The 17,239-nt window shown below is 47.8% G+C and overlaps 1 protein-coding gene across 6 annotated transcripts in view; it reads left to right on the plus strand.

The window, feature by feature from the left end:
* The window catches only part of GRIK4 (glutamate ionotropic receptor kainate type subunit 4), a 476,087-nt gene that overhangs the window by 412,537 nt on the left and 46,311 nt on the right, over window positions 1-17,239 (plus strand). For all 6 annotated transcript variants that reach the window (XM_016919844.4, XM_016919847.4, XM_016919845.4 and 3 more), the window contains one exon: window positions 16,987-17,100. In XM_016919844.4, coding sequence (XP_016775333.1) covers window positions 16,987-17,100 — 114 coding nt within the window. The remainder of the gene's footprint in view (window positions 1-16,986; window positions 17,101-17,239) is intronic.

Raw genomic sequence — 17,239 nt, forward strand, 5'->3', positions numbered from 1 at the left:
ACGAACACTTACTGAGCACTTGCCCCATGCTAGGCCTGATCCATTCGCTCATTTTCTTTTTTTTTTTTTTTTTTTTTTGGAGACGGAGTCTCGCTCAGTCACCCAGGCTGGAGTGCAGTGGTGCGATCTTGGATCTTGGCTCACTGCAAGCTCCGCCTCCCAGGTTCACACCATTCTCCTGCCTCAGCCTCCTGAGTAGCTGGGACTACAGGCACCCACCACCACCCCTGGCTAATTTTTTTGTATTTGTAGTAGAGACGGGGTTTCACTCTGTTAGCCGGGATGGTCTCGATCTCCTGACCTCATGATCCGCTCGGCTCAGCCTCCCAAAGTGCTGGGATCACAGGCATGAGCCACCGTGCCCGGCCCCATTCGCTCATTTAATCCTCAGAATAAACCCATGAAGCAGAAACTGGTACCATTCATACTTTACTCATGAGAAAGCAAGTTCAGAGAGGCTAAGTAACCTGCCCAGAATCACACAGCTAGCCAGAGGCAGACTTAAACCCAGGACCCTCTGATGGCTCTCTGGCCTAGTGTCAGATTCTGGTGGGTAGTTCATCCACCCAGCACACTGTCAGGGCATCACTGTTGAATCTAGGACAGACTGGTCCCTCTCCCCTGGGCTTTAGGACCTCTCTAGGGTGATGGCTGGCAAGTCCTGGAGGGCGATTACAGCTCCCAGCAGGGAGGCAAGTCTTCCCCCTGGGCTTTGCCTGGTGTTCGCAGCAGGCAGAGTTGGCTCCTCTGGGAATTTCACAATCTGTTAAGCTGTTTGTGCCAGACGAGGAATCTAGACTCTTCTTCATCCAAATGAGAATGAAAATCCATGAAAACATCCAGATGTGCATTTTACCCCTTCTTGAATTAGAAGCCACCCAGATGTGTAAAGAGAGGTGCACAGGAGGTTGGCCAGGCCTGAGTGTGGCTCCCTTGCGTGTGTGAGGTCACCGCTGCAGCAGTCGGTACAGCGGCAGCAGCCCTGGCTCCCCTTCCAGGCTCCTCACCACAGAGTCAGCAGAGCGTTTAGTGGCAGGCTCAACAGTGGCCATTCTCCTACTTGGGAAAATCACTTAACTTAAAAAAAATATATATTGAAATAGACATATAGAAAAGTGCACAAATCGTGACAGCTTAATGAATGATCACAAAGAGGACATCCCTGTGTGATCAATCACTGTCCAGATCAAGAAATATACCCTTAGCGGCATCCTGAAGACCCCCTTGTCCCCACCCACCTCTTTCCTGTTTCACTCTCTACACCTTTCGTCTGCCCAAAGGTAACCATTATTCCAAATTTAACACCACATAACTTCTTGAGTCTCATTCTCCTTATCTCTAAATAGGTTACTGCCAACCTTAGATGTTGCTGTGGGTCTCAAGAACAATCTGTGAAAAAACACTTTTGGGGTATGACTATTGATGGGCATATGAGCCATGTCAACAAGTGCGACACCTCTCAGAAAAAGACCAAATACACCTTTATCACCCAGGAAGAGTGGCCAGAGGTTCACAACAATGTCTTCAGCTCTCTTCCTCAAAAAATGGCAGGGATTCCTGAGAAAATGCCCTGCTGCCCTTTGCAGTGGTTTCAACGTGTGCACATACTGATAGGAAATGAGAAGGGGCCAGATGCTGTCCACTTTGTGGATCCAGTTGGTCACATCACTGCTCACTCCCTGGGGAGGTGGGGCAGTTCAGGGCTGGTCTCTGAGGCAGAGCTGGGGCCTCCATTCTGTCTAGCAGGAGCTGTAAGGGATGGGTGAAAAAGTGGGAACGGAGAAGGAGCACAGGGGAGGCCTCTAGAAGTTCTCTATGGCTGTGGGCAATGCTCACAGAAGTTGGTGGTACTTTATTTCACCCAACAAAAACAGTCCTAATAACAGGCCCATGAATCTCACCATTCCTAATTACAGGGCTGGCAAGTGGGAGGGAAAATGAAAGGAAGACAGCGCCATGAGCTAGTGGCACTGTCGGGCTCCTACAACAGCAGAAACCTGTCGCCTGGGCTTGCCCAGGCCAGCTTTACACAGGCCCCCAATCAGGCCTGGAACCCATAGCCTCGAAATAAGTGTAGGGCTGGCTAGGCCAGCACAAGCCCTTGCTCATTAGTTCAGGTCTGCAGGTTGGATCCCCATGTGGACCAGTTAGCTTTGCCCGTTGTCAGCGACCCAGAGCTTAACCAGCTGTTTTGGCAGCCAGCAGGGATGGGAGACAGGCAGAAGAGGGTGGACTCACTGGTGAAAATTCAGTGCCCCTTGTCCCATGGCCTATTGGTGACTGTATTGTGGGCCAGAGATTTTATCAATAAAGGGTGCATTTGGGTTAGAAATGAGCATATCGGCCAGGCGCAGTGGCTCATGCCTGTAATCCCAGTACTTTGGGAGACTGAGGCGGGTGATCACCTGAGGTCAGGAGTTCACGACCAGTCTGGCCAACATGGTGAAACCCCATCTCTACTAAAAATACAAAAAAAATTAGCCAGGTGTGGTGGTGTGCACCTGTAATCCCAGCTACTCAGGAGGCTGAGGCAGGGGAATTGCTTGACCCCAGGAGGTGGAGGTTTCAGTGAGCCAAGATCACACCACTGTGCTCCAGCCTGGGCATCAGAGTGAGACTCCATCTCAAAAAAAGAAAAAAAGAAAAAGAAAGAAAAGAAATGAGCATATCTTCCTGAAAACTCAGATAGGATTCAATTTCTTTTCTTGATTCGACATGTAAATTGTTGGTCAGTCTTCAGAAAGTCAGGTGTGATGGTGGTGGTAGTAGTGATGTGAGGAAGTGAAGCTTAGGCCTCTCTGGGCTTTGCCACATACCATAACCTGCCTGGACCTAAGCTCTCAGTTCCCTTTCTCTTTCACACCTCAACTATATAAACACTGACATCTATAATGCATATTAGTTTTTTAATCATGGGATTTCTTTTCACTCCCTTCAATACCTACATTGAATTTTGTGAAACAATAATTTTAAAAAATAAATAAAATTGAAGTGAATCCTTTAAGTTGCAACAAAATAATAAAGGCTGACACTTCTGGAACATTCCCTATGTTTCAGGCACTGTTCTAAGTGCTTTTTGTGTATTCATTAATTTAACCTCCCCAACATACCTACAAAGTATGTAATATTACTAACCCCATTTTCCAGATGAGGAAACTGAGGTACAAAGAGGTTAAGTAACTGGCCTAAGATTATGCAGTTAGTAAGTGGCTGAGCTGGCCCTAGAGGGTGTACCCTTAGTCAAAACATTCTACTACAAAATCGTTCCCTCAGTTGAGAGCCAAGGATAGAGAATAATGTTAACTGAGCTCCTCTTTCTTGGATTTGTCTATTCATTCATTCAATCATGACTTCATTCAACAAATATTTATGTAGTGCCTGGCACATGGCAGGTTCTGGACACTGGAGATGTATGATGACTAAGGCAGACAAAGGTCACTCCTTCCTGAAGATGGCACTCTAGACAATCAACAGGTAAACTGGTAAATAAACAAGACAATTTCAGGTCATGATTTCTGCTGTGAAGAAAATAAAGCAGTATAATGAGCCAGAGTGTCTCGAGGAGAGGGGCCCATTAAGTGGGCAAGTAGGGAAGACTGCATTGATGGCATGGTGCTTGAGCTGAGGTCAGAACGGTGAGAAGCCAGCTGGGCCATGGCCAGGGCAGAGCATATGTGGAGGGGAAAGAGTAAACTCCAAGACCCCAAGGTGGAAAGTGAACTTGTCATGTTCAGAAATCAGGATGGGGGTTAGCATGACTAGCTAGACTGTGGTGAATGGGCTGCTGTATCACCAACGCCTGGTGGGCCACGGTAAGGAGTTGGGACTTTATTGTCTATGAACTTGGAAGTCTCTCGATTCTTTTCCTAGGTCCACATACACCCATGGTCTGAGGATAGCATTGAGAGTCCACAAAACTAGAAAGGAAGAATTGGCCGGGCACAGTGGCTCACACCTGTAATCCCAGCACTTTGGGAGGCCAAGGCAGGCTGATCACTTGAGGTCAGGAGTTCGAGACCAGCCTCGCCAACATGGCAAAACCCCATCTCTACTAAAAATACAGAAATTAGCTGGGTGTGATGGTGCGTGCCTGTAGTCCCAGGTACTCAGGAGGCTGAAGCAGGAGAACTGCTTGAACCTGAGAGGCAGAGGTTGCAGTGAACCCACATCACATCACTGCCCTCCAGCCTAGGTGACAGAGTGAGACTCTGTCTCAAAAAAAAAAAAAAAGAAAGAAAGAAAGAAAGGAAAAATTAACATCTATATATTTTTCTAAGTTCAAACAGAAATGTAATATTTCCTTCAATTATGAATGTGGTCAACAAAGCTTCATGGTATTAACCACACCTGTGACTTTGTCACCAATGGTATTAATTTAGTGTTGCTGTTAGACACACTTCCAGCTCTTGTTATGTAAAGAGGCACAGATACCACTATAGCACAAAAAGTGTACACATATTTTGATAACTGAATTTCTATGTAGTCATTTTAAAATATTTTAAAATAAGAGGTTAACAGGTATCAGCAGACTGTTAAAGAGGTCCATGGCATAAAAAAATATTAAGAAGGCAGGCCAGGCACGGTGGCTCATGCCTGTAATCCTAGCACTTTGGGAGGCCGAGGCAGGCGGATCACCTGAGATCAGGAGTGTGAGAGACCAGCCTGGCCAACGTGGTGAAACCGTGTTTCTACTAAACATACAAAAATTAGCCGGGCATGGTGGTGCACAACTGTAATCCCAGCTACTCGGGAGGCTGAGGCAGGAGAATGGCTGGAACCTGGGAGGTAGAGCTGCAGTGAGCCGAGATCGCACCACTGCACTCCAGCCTGGGAGACAGAGCAAGACTCCGTCTTAAAAAAAAAAAAAAAAAAAAAAAAAAAAGCTAGAAGGCGACACGGAGAAAAATGGCATCGTCTGCTTTAGCTTTCCCAAAGACCCCTCTGGCTGCAGCGGGAAGAGGGGATTGTAAGAAGCAGGACCTCACATGAGCTCTGTTTACACAGGGAGTTGAATTTAACCCTCACCACAATCTTAAGAAGTATACATTATTTTGCCTATTTTAGAGATGAGGAAACTGAAGCTCAGATTTCTGGTAATTGCTCAGCTGGTGAATGGCAGAGTCGGGATTCAAACATGCATCTGCCTGACCCCAAAAAGCAAGAGGATTGAGGATTCGTGGGCCAGTGAATAGAAGCCTGTAACAAGAGGGTCAAGGGTAAATAGTATCTGCTTGGCCTCTTGAGTCAGCTTGGACCTCTGTGCCGCATAATTTCACCTGCAAATGAACTGCCAGCCCCTTCTTTCCTTAGCGCTGGTTCGTTCCTAAAATCTGCCCTCCATAGGCCAATAACACAGCCCTGTGCCGAGCCAACTAAATATTTCATGGGGACTTTAATTTAACTCTAAAGAAATTCATCCAGCCCCGAGAGTAAGCTGTAACCTCGAGAAATAGCACCAGGGAGCACTTGGACCTGCGGATGACATTGCCACTTTCCCAGGAATGCTGATGCTCCACTGGGCCTCTGCCTCTTCAAGCATTGCTGTGGATAGGCCTGGCCCAGTGAGCAGGGATGATTTCTACAAACATGGGCTCGCACTGGTTAGCAAAGACGTGTGTGTGTGTGTGCGCGTGCGTGCACGCGTGTATGTGTGTGTGCGCACGCGCGCGCGTGTGTGTGTGTGTGTGTGTTGGCACAGGTGAACAATTGGGCGCTATTTACTGTTCCTTTATTCCCTGATCTTTGTTCCTATATCCTGGTTCTGAAAGAAGGGAGAAGTGGCGGGGTTGGCATCCAGTCTCCCCAGTGGACAAGGACACCAAATATTTTGCAGGTGCCATGTGACCCCTAAGAGTTTCTCTTTGTCTCCAGCCCGCGGCGGGTGGCGTGGGCAGACAGCCTGACTCATGTGGCAGGAGAGCAGATGTGTGTGTTCTCAGGCATGTGACGCTGAAGTCTAAGGGATGAGCCCTGCGGATGCTCGCGTGGGCCAGGAGTGGGAGTGAGCCTCCCTGGCTCCTTCTGATCCCATTGCCCTGCAGCTCGGTGACCCCAGTGAGTCCTGGCAGGTTCCCTGGGCATCTCAATAGGTGCGGGTGGGAGGGAGAAAGCCGCCCGCAGGTAAACTGATCAAAAGACAGGAAGTGAGCAGATAATCTAATTTGAAATGGGCTGAGATACAGATGTTATTCTGCTCAAATGCACAGCACAAAAGGACTGGGGCCTGGGGAGAATTGGGAAGCAGCTCCGTGGAGCCAGTCTTCTGGCCTCTGGCTCAGCCTGGGCCTGTCATCTCCATTCCTTCCCGGGCTGTAATTAACACCCCTCCGCTGACAGCTGCTTTAAGCCAGATTGGAGCATGGGGCCCTTCCTCTTCTGGTTGGGCGTCCCACATGACACTGTCCAAGGTGTTAGAGGGAACCCTGGCAAGGGGAGAAGGGCGCCCTCTAGTGGGGAACCTACGGCTTCAAGTCTTCCTTAGGTTGGAGGATGTCTGATCGCATCCACAGCATGACCTGAATCTGGTTCTAATGTTCCAGCCTCCTGACAAAAATCCCTCCTGCATACAGGCATCTGTCAGAAGTCAGCCTGCTTCAGCTGCCAGCAAGAAGGGGCTCGAGGGCAGGCCACGTTTAGGGGGGGCCCCCTCCTTACCCACGCTGTTGGCTGCACTGGCTCTTCACTAGGGACTGACTGTGTGCCCTCTTGGGGAAAGTCACTGCGAACAGTGCAGTAATAAGAAAGCCAAGCGCACAGTCCTGAGAATGTGTACATGGGGGTCTGAAGCTAGCTTTCTTCATGTCCTAGCTGCGTGTATTTGAGCAAATGATGAACCTCTCTGGGTCTCAGCGTCTTTGTCTCCAAAACAGGGCTAATGGCAGTTTTGAAATGTTGTTTATGTTAAATTTTTTCAAAGATTTAATCCCTGCTTCAAGAAGTTTATCTAATGTGGAGATAAGATATGCACACAAATGTAAACAGCAGTAAGAGTAAGAGCTAACATTTATTGTGAGTTATCTGTGTCAGGCCTAAGCTTTGTGTGGGTTGCTTATTTAATTCCCATAGAAGCTCCATGGAGGTGGGAACTATCATTATCCCTACTTTATTGATGAAAAAACTGAGGCACAGAGAAGTTAAGGTCACGCAGCTCATAGGTGGCAGAGTTGGAGTGTGAGTCCAGGCATCCTGTACTAATACAAGGAAATTTATAGTATATGCCATGGTGGGTGGCACGAGCATTGCCTTCTCTCTTTGGCGACAGAGAAGGGAGGGCTTATGCCTGGGAAGATGATCAGAGAAGGTTTTATGAGGATGGTAAACTTTGAATAGACCTTGAAGAGTAGGTGGAGTTGATGTTTGGACTTTTGATGTGGAGTAAATATAACTGCAGAAAAGTACAAGGTGTGTTGAGAGCCAGCTGAGTTGGCCTGGCTGCAGGGGAGGGGCAGTGTCTGGGAGAGGAGTGATGGAGATGGGGCTGAACTTGCAGGAGTAGGCAGACCATGAGGGCCAGACTCCCACATGCTGGACTGCAGAGGAGTGGGAGTCGTGAATAATTTCTTAGGGAGGACAGGTATAGTTGCTGTGGTGCGTAAGTGAGTTTTGCTAGAAATATTGAGCACCCGCTTTATTCCAGGTAATGTGTTTTGTGCATTATATGTATTATTTCCTTTGTCCTCATAACATCTCTGAATTGGCAGTTATTATCCCCACTTTACAGATAAGAAAAATGAGCTGGGAGAGGATATCACAGCTATCTAAGGTCACACTGTTAGTAACTGGCAGGGCGAGGACTTGAACCCAGTTTGGCTTGGTGCCAGTGACCCAGGCAATGTAGTCACAGGTCAGAGCAGGTGGAGGGAAGCAGAGTTATGTCTTTGACCTTGGCCTTATTAGGAGGGCCCCTGCAGGGACTGGAGAGAATGGCAGGCTAGGAGGTTTGGCAACACAAGGACTTAGGCACCCCTTGGTTATTGTACCATGGAGGTCATGCTGACCTTGGCTGGAGTGATATTGGTGGAGTGATGGGATGGAGACCAGATTGCCTGGAGTGTGGTGATATACATGGTAAGGGAGTGAGGAGAAAAGTGCAGAGGGCCCTTTCTTGCCTCCCTTCAATCTTTTTCTTCACTAGAGCCGATTGAATGTGCTGCAGATTCAGCATGCGACTCTGAAGCCAAATTACGTGGGTTTGAATCCTGGCTCTGCCACTTACTTGCCGTGCAACCTTGGGCAAGTTATTTGACCTCTCTGTGCCTCAGTTTTCTCATCTGTGAAATAAGGATAATAATAGTAACCTATGTCATAGAGGTTTTGTGGATACTGAGTGAGGTGACATGTAAAGGGCTTAGTTCAGTGCCTGATACATAGGAAGAGATATGTGTTAGCTGTATTGATATTACAAGTCCAATACTGTAGGACATTCACTGTAGAAAATACTTCAGGACCTTCTGATTGCTGTCTGGTTTATTGCATCCTCTGCTACCTGCCTGCCTCTCCAGCCTCATCTTACAGCATGCTCCTGGCCCTGTGTGTTCTAGCCACTCTGGCCTTCCCACAGCCCCTGAAAAGCACCAAGCTCCCTCCTGCATCGGGGCCTTGACACATGTTGTACCTTCTGTGGGAATACTCACCCAGGCCTTCTCGCTGGTCCCTCCTGTTCAGGCAGCTGAGTCTCATCTGGGGAAAGCTCCTGTGGACCTTCCAGGCTCTGCCCAAGCCCTGTTCCACCTTCTCATGGTGACATATATAACCCCCCTATAAACACAGCACACGTGCCATTTTACAATTTTTTTTTTTTTTTTTTTGCAATCTGATACTTGTTCGCCTCCTCTATTGGCTGTAAATTTTTTGCTGTCAGAGACTGTGCCTGTATTTGTTCACCATAGTATTCCAGCACCTTGCACACTGCCTGGTGCAGGGCAGAGAGTCAGTGGAGAGCTGCAAGGGTACACTGAGCATTAGAGAGGAGGAAACAGGCGGGGAGGGGGCATTGGGCTCTGCAGGCAGTCCCCGCCCACCCTGAAATCCCCCAGTGAGCTCAGCAGCCCCATGTTACTCTCGGCCCATATCCTCATCCAGAGCCAAATGTGCATTATCCCTCCCAGGAAAGCCAGGCTTGCTAGGCACAGAGCTGCTTCCTATCTGTGTGTTTACTGATAATGCCAGTCTCATTTTCACAGCCTCAGGCCTGGCCTTGCTTGGAATTCCATAAGCCTTTTCAATATACAGGGGATCTCCAGAGACAATTACCTTGGAATGAAGGTTTCCAGGAATGCTTATTCTGGGTAGCATTTTCTCATCCCAACTGTAGCCTCCCAAAGCTTTCCGGAGTTAAGTAACACAATTACAGAGTTAAATGACATTGAAGAATGGGAGGCACTCTGCAGCCCCAGCAGCAGGTGAAACAGGAGATGTGAAGCCTGACTTGTAAAGTTGTAGAAAGCTGCTGCCATGTAGAGGGGGCAGGGGCAGCTGGCCTCCTCAAGGGCAGAAAGCTGGGGTGAGGAGGTATACTGTAAAAAGGTCAGAGAAGAAAGATCTGGAAGCTGATCAGAGATAGAAGAGAGGATCTGAAAGAGGATTCAGAGGGAGCTGGAGAGGCCATTTAATTCATTCTCCCCAAAGGAGAATCATGTTTGGAGGAAGGGACTGGGGAGAATGACTGGCTTTCCAAGCTAGGTACTGGATTTTTCCCAGAGTTTTCCAAAGGACTGGACAGCATGAGGTCTGGGAGGCCTGGACCCCACAGAGGTCCACATAGACAGACGGTCACACCAGAGAAGCACATTGTGTCAACACAGCTGTGCATGTGCTCCAGGTCACCCGGGAAAGGCCGCAGGGGCCAGAGTGGGGGACGCGGTGACCAGTTAGGGCTGCACATACACAGAACAGGTCTGCCTGCCTCCAAACATGCCCACGACTCATCATAAGGTCTCCAGAAGCCCTTGCTAAGATGATCCTCATTGTCAAGTTCAGCAGCAGCATCATTGTCATCCCAACAGCAAACACTTACTGGCTACTTACTTCAAACCAGGCCCCATGCTCAGCATTTACAGACATGGCCTCATTCATCTTCTCAACAATTGTAGGAGCTAGGTACTCTTATTATCCCCGCGTTACAGATAAGCAAACTGAGGCTTAGAAAAAGTTGAATAAATGACTTGCCCAAGGTCATACAACAGGTAAGTGAGTGCGAGTCCAGGTAGTTCTAGGCCACACTGAAAACTAAGTTCAGTTACCCCCTCTACTGCCTTAATAGCCCCTTATTAATATGGCAGCGCTCTACAGTGTTATGATTTATAAGGCTCTTCCACAACCATCATCTCTTTTGACTCTCACATAATATTGATAGGCTGGTATTGCCCCATTTTACAGTGGAGAAAAATGAGTCCCAGAGAAGGGAAGTAAATTGCACATGGACATTTGGACGGCAAGGAGCAGAGGCACTGGCAGGTCTCCTGACCCGTCCCATCCTCCCATTAGCATGGCTGTATGTAAGGGAGGGCAGCCAGGCCAGGTGGAGGAGGCAGGCCTGAGGCTGCAAGAGGTCATAGCCAGGCGCGGTGGCTCACACCTGTAATCCCAGCACTTTGGGAGGCCAAGGCGGGTGGATCACGAGGTCAGGAGATCGAGACCATCCTGGCTAACACAGTGAAACCCCATCTCTACTAAAAATATAAAAAAATTAGTTGGGCATGGTGGCGGGCGCCTGTAGTCCCAGCTACTCGGGAGGCTGAGGCAGGAGAATGGTGTGAACCCGGGAGGCGGAGGTTGCAGTGAGCTGAGATCGTGCCACTGCACTCCAGGCTGGGTGACAGAGCGAGACTCCATCTCAAAAAAAAAAAAAAAAAAAAAAAGTCAGCGTCATGGTGCTAGGGCACTGCTGAGTGGGAGGGAGGGAATTTTGCCCGAAAGGGGGCAGCAGCTGTCTGAAAAAGAAGGGAGGGAGATGGGAAGGCTTTGCTGTCTTCGGATGCTCCCAGATCTGGTATTGCCGTTAGACCACTCCTCATGCCATTCTCAGGAAGCCCGGAGTGGGAGCAGGGGGCCCAGGCAGACGCAGACCACAGCCTTATTGTGAAGGCTCATCTTCCTCCCAGCCAGGCTCATGTCCCAGGAGAAGAGCAGTGGCCACGCCAAGCCTTCAGGCTTTGATAGAAATGGTGGCAGCTGTACGGCCCCTATTAATCTACAGGAGGCCAAAGAGAGTATGTTTTGGAAGTCACCTCCAGGCTGGCTCCCGCCTGCCCTCCCCTTGTAAACTCTACAAACATCCAGGAGATAAAAGAGGGGATCTCTCAGAGGCAGAACACAAAGCTCTTCAAAGAACACTTTCAGTCAAAAATAGGGAGAGGAGAGAGGTCTTTCTCTCGGAGGGAATGTATTTATATACCCCTGTGGGGGCGCACATCCGCCCCATGCCACAGCGGGGCACATGGGATGCGTGGAGCACTCTCTGCTTCCCTTCACCTGTCCTTTTCTTTCTCCGGAGACCTACCCTGTGGCTCTAATGTCCCAGCTTTTTCTGGTTTTCCATCCCCCCTGGGTTATGATTTTAGACCTGCCTTCCCCAGATGGCCCCTTCCTGAATTTCTTTCCCTAAAATCAAATGTCCCTGCTAGCTGCTGCTCTTCACTGACGAGTCTGGTCATCAGTTTCCTCCTCAGAGCGTTCAATACTGCTGACCGCCATCATCCACTTAAGCAAAGTGGGGACCGCTCATGTAAGCTCTGTCTCTTCTAGTCAGGCACATTAAAGCAGGGGATTTGACAGCTGGAAAGGAGCTTAGAGAGCCTCTGCTTGAACCCTTTCATTTTACAGTTGAGGACACTATTCCAGACGGTGGAATAATTTGCCTAAGGTCGTGATGAGGTTGTGGCCCACAAGTGACAAGAGTCAGGGCTGCTTTTTGGTTTAAAATGTTAAAACTTTGGGAGGCCAAGGCAGGTGGATCACCTGAGGTCAGGAGTTCGAGACCAGCCTGGCCAACATGGTGAAACCCCGTCTCTACTAAAAATACAAAATTAGCCGGGTGTGGTGGTGCACACCTGTATTCCCAGCTACTTGGGAGGCTGAGAAAGGAGAATCACTCGAATGTGGGAGGTGGAGGTTGCAGTGAGCCAAGATCGCACCACTGCATTGCAGCCTGGGCAAGACAGAGCGAGACTCTGTCTCAAAAAAATAAAAATAATAAATAAATAAATATTGTATTTACTTTGAAGCACTCAGAATGTCAACCAAACAGCTGCAACCTTTTTGTTGTTGCAATTACAGAGTGGTACTCAGTTAACGGAACGACAGTTATCGTGTGTAAGCTTCATCGGAGTCAACTAAAGATGAATAAGCCACCACCCCCATACATAACTAATTTGTTCTGTGCACCAAGAACCTGCTTTAAATGTTTGTGCCAACTTACAACCCCATACTGTGCCAGGCAAGGTTAGTGGCCATTAAAAATACCAGCAGGACAGGGTTATCTAAAGACACATTCAGTAGTGTGTTAACTATACCAAAAAAAGACACTGTACAGTTAAAAAACAAATCCTACATAGCCTTACATTTTACTTATTTTCTTCAAAAAGGAATGGGTTGTGTATGGGGGGGTGGGTGTTAAATGCTTGATAGACAAGAAAAAATGCTCTAGAACCAACTTCGTCATCATCATCCTGGTCTTCATCTTCTTCATGTTCCTCCTCCTCCTCCTCCTCTTCATCTTCCTTGTTTTCCGCCTCTTCCTTTTTTTCCTTGCTTTTTTCAGCCCCGATAACTTGCTTTTCTGCTGCATCGGACTTTCTTTTAGCTCAATTTGCAGCAATATCCTTTGGCATTTTTCCTCCAGCTTCACAGCCCTCTTTTCATATGGCCGCTAGTCATCTGCAGCCGTGTTAGTCCACGTCTTCCAGCTCCTCTGCAACATCACCAATGGACAGGCCAGGATGTTCTCCTTTGATTTGAGGGCAATATTCAGGAAAGAACAAGATAAAGGTCAAAGGAGGCCTCTTGGGTGCATTAGGATCTTTTAACTTTTTTTCTGTCTCCCGTTTAGGAGAGATACAGGTTTCATTTCTCTTTCGTAACAGGTCTTTTCCACCTTTGCCCTGTCTGCAGATTTTCCCTTCTCTTTAGCAGACATGGCCTTCCAGCACTGAGTACTTCTGAGAAAACTTGGCAAAGCTGACTGAGACAGCTGAGTGCTGCTTCTCCTGCTCCTCCCAGCAAGTTTGCACAGACTGTGCACCTGATGAGATTTTGCCTGTCAGCTTCTTAGGGTCTTCTTTGCCTGTGTTTAGCTATTTGTTTTCAGCAAGGCACAGAGCTGCCCATTTCCCATCTGGTTCTCACTTGCCCTGGTGCTGTCTCGATGGAGCTCAGTGTACTTCAGTGGCTGTGAAAGCAGGAGCAGTCACCAAAATCCAGGTCTTCTGATGTCCTGTTCCCTGCTCTTTCCGCTTAGGAGCATGCCCACCCCTCCCTGGCCTGGCCCCCACTGCCCCCCAGGAGGCAGAGGAGCAGAAGGGCTTGGATGAGTTGTCATTGTACATGCCCCTCAGCCTCCCACACCAGTGATTCCTGGGTGGAATCACAGTCCCAGCCCCCTATCTTACTAGTTTGGTTTCATGGCACATTATCTCTTCATCTGAAGGCTGCTTTATAGCATAATGTCTTTTTGTTTTGTTTTGTTTTTAAGATGGAGTCTCTCTCTGTTGCCCAGGCTGGAGTGCGGTGGCACGATCTCAGCTCACTGCAACCTCCATCTCCCGGGTTCAAGTGATTCTCCCTGTCTCAGCCTCCCGAGTAGCTGGGACTACAGACGTGCACCACCATGCCCAGCTAATTTTTGTATTTTTAATAGAGACAGAGTTTCACCGTGTTGGCCAGGCTGGTCTCGAACTCCTGACCTCAGGTGATCCACCCAGCTCAGCCTCCCAAAGTGTTGGGATTACAGGCATGAGCCACTGCGCCCAGCCATAATGTCTTTGACTAGGTAAAATAACGAATGCACATGTGATTGGAATAATCTGATCCCATGTGATTGTTGCTGATACCCCAGTGCCTTCGAGCTAAAGTAGGTAATTACTCCTCTATATTGAGAATATAATATTAAATGCAAGAAACGACCGCCACAAACCTTTCATGGCTTCTTTCAGCTTGTCACTGCCCTTTCCTGTCTCCTTCCCTGCCTCCCTTACCCCCAGTGTCCTCTTGACTGGGGACAAAGGAAAGAAAGACTGGGACTGGTGGGAATGTGCCAGCAATGTGTGCATGAAGCCGGTTCCCTGTTTGTAGGGAAGTGTCAGTGAGCGAGTAGACAGAAATGCTCTGTCCAGACGTGAGGCACAAGCTCTCCCTTGGCATGTGGTCATTCTCCCTGTGCCCAGGGAAGAACCCTGGTAGTGAGCTGCTGCCCATCTGCAGATGTGTCTCCACAGGGACATATGGAATTGTTTTGGCATAATGTCACAGTTGGCCAACTTTTATCGACTTGTGAAATGATTTCCAAATTTTAATCCAAAGTTTGCCCTTTGGGAGGAAAGCAGCGTGTGAGGAAAATAAACTTGAGGATAGAGTTGTTGACTTTGGTTAATTGATTTGGATTTTTTTTTTTTTTAAGAACCAGAGAAAGGAATGGATGCCACGTTTAACCTCATGCCCATTTTATCACTTTTAATTTTTCTAATCTTGCCATCTTTCCTCCAGTTTCTTCATTCCAGCCCATTTAACTCTTGTTTCCTCCCCTCAAGTTTCAGGTAGGGGTTGGCTACCAATTTGGTTCATTTCTGTTACCTGACACCTGTGCTCAAAAGCTGAATTCAAATCAGTGCCTCTGTTGTGGAGGGGCTGAGGCTCTGAATGGCCCAAGCAACTGTCTAAAGAGTCCCCCAAATGAAGGCGCTAACAATCCTCTAATCAAACCTAACTTTGAACGCAAGTGTCGATTCACTTGCTAGCAGTCATCAGCACTGTCTTGGAGAAATACAGAATGGATCATTCACATTTTCTATTTTGTAGTGAAAATCCCCTTCATCTGCACCCTAGTTGCTTTTTAAGGATGACCTCACCGTATAAGGCTCCGAGTTTGTTAAGCTGTGCTGGATCGTGTGACTGCTTTATGGGGTGGAACCTGAATTGGTGATGGAGGATTGGGGTGGAGGTGGAGAAGAAACTGATCTTTGCCAATGGATTTATCCTTCCTGTACACAAATCATAATTCCCTTGTGTGTAAAATGAGGGCCAGCACATCTGTCTCCCCACTTTCTTTGCAATGTTTGTACGTAGTCATTCAGAACTGATTAGCCTGTTTGTAGATTGTTGGACCACACTTCACTTTTCTTATTTCATCTTTTGCATCAACTGATCGACCAGCATTAGAAAATGTCAATCATTGTAGGCTCGTCTTGAGATCCAGCGCCCAGGTCATAAAAACATGGCTCTTAACAATTAGTACAGTATAAGTTAGAATCATCAGGGCAGCTTTTTACAAATATAGATTCCTGGGTCCTACCACCAGAAAATCTCATCCAGGAAGTCTGGGATGAGACTCAGGAATTCACATTTTAATTGACCCAGCAGGTGATTCTGAGGTAGGTGGCCCCATAGACAGCATTTTGAGAACCACCATAGAGGATTGCTGGGAAGGACCCAGGCACTCTCCTTGATTTATGGATGAGGTTAAGGGAGCCTAGAGAAGTGAAGTGACTAGTCCAGGTTGGTTAGTTGGTTGTTAGTTAGAGTAGAGGATGCATTAGAACTGAGCACCAGTTCTGGGCTTTTCCCACTGCCCCATGTGTAGGAGAGCAGACTAATAGGAAACAGACTTGCTTTCCACAGGATTGATTTAAATTAGATACAAGGAAAAACTTCCTGACATAGAAGAGTATGAGGAAGTCTACATCTTTCCCAGAAGGGTTTAATTCAGGGCTAACTCTCATCAGATGTGGGCACTTGAGGTACAATTTGGAGGCAAGGGGAAAGGAAGGAAGCCTTCATTGAACAAATGCTGGTTGTTGTGCATTAAGGGGACCAGAAACTCTTCTTTGGGTCTGCTAATGACATCTGAAGTTTCAGCTAGACAGCGACATACGTGGCCAGTGATCCAGGAGGCCTGAATCCTAGCCAGCTGGGATGAGCTTTGTGATGTTGGGCCACTTGCTCAGTTTTCTGGTCTCTGCTTTCTCACTGTGGGACAAATGGGGTTGCATTAAGGTTTTTCTGATTTCTGTGGTTCCAGCATTTTTACTTTTCATTGTAGCCCCTTCAGCAAAGTTTCTTACACACCATAAGCAGTCAGTGGAGTTTTGTCAACTGAACAAAACAAACACTACTCAATATTGAGAATGGGCCAGGCGCGGTGGCTCATGCCTATAATCCCATCACTTTGGGAGGCGAGGGCGGGCAGATCACGGGGTCAGGAGTTTGAGACCAGCCTGGCCAGCATGGTGAAGCCCTGTGTCTACTAAAATTACAAAAATAAGCCAGGCATGGTGGCCCACGCCTGTAGTCCCAGCTACTCGGGAAGCTGAGGCAGGAGAATCGCTTGAACTCAGGAGGCAGAGGTTGCGGCGAGCCGAGATGGCGCCACTGCACTCCAGCCTGGGCGACAGAGCGAGACCCTGTATCCAGAAAAAAAAAAAAAGTATTGAGAACGCAGGAGCCCAATCTGCCAATTTCCTCCTCCCAAGCCCCTACCCTAGGACACTTTGAGACTGTCTCTGAACAGTCTGGTAGTGATACCCCCTGTTTTTAAAATTATTTATGTATTTAAAGGGATCTAACGACAAGTGAACATGAGTTATAGCTTCAATATCCATGTACTTTTATGAGTGATCATTCAGATCTGTATGCTGTGTTGACTTAGAGCCACTCCTCAAGCAAGAAGCCAGACCAGCATCACATCTCCAATAGCAGTGACGGTTGCTGGTCGCAAGTCTCTGTGCCTCTTCTCCTATGGCCACCCCACTGACGGGCTGTCTCTGTTCCTTTCAGAAAGCAGATCTGGCTGTGGCAGGCCTCACCATTACAGCTGAACGGGAGAAGGTGATTGATTTCTCTAAGCCATTCATGACTCTGGGAATTAGCATTCTTTACCGCGTTCATATGGTAAGAGACTTATTTTATAAGCATTTATGTCATTAAAGTTATTTGCATGCAAACACTGAGTTATACGGGAATAATGAATGACTCATGGAAATATTTAGATTTCAAGACTTAAATGCAAATGTGCTGGGCTATTTTTTCT

Source organism: Pan troglodytes, chromosome 9 (assembly GCF_028858775.2).
Source record: "Pan troglodytes isolate AG18354 chromosome 9, NHGRI_mPanTro3-v2.0_pri, whole genome shotgun sequence".
Lineage (NCBI taxonomy): Eukaryota > Metazoa > Chordata > Mammalia > Primates > Hominidae > Pan > Pan troglodytes.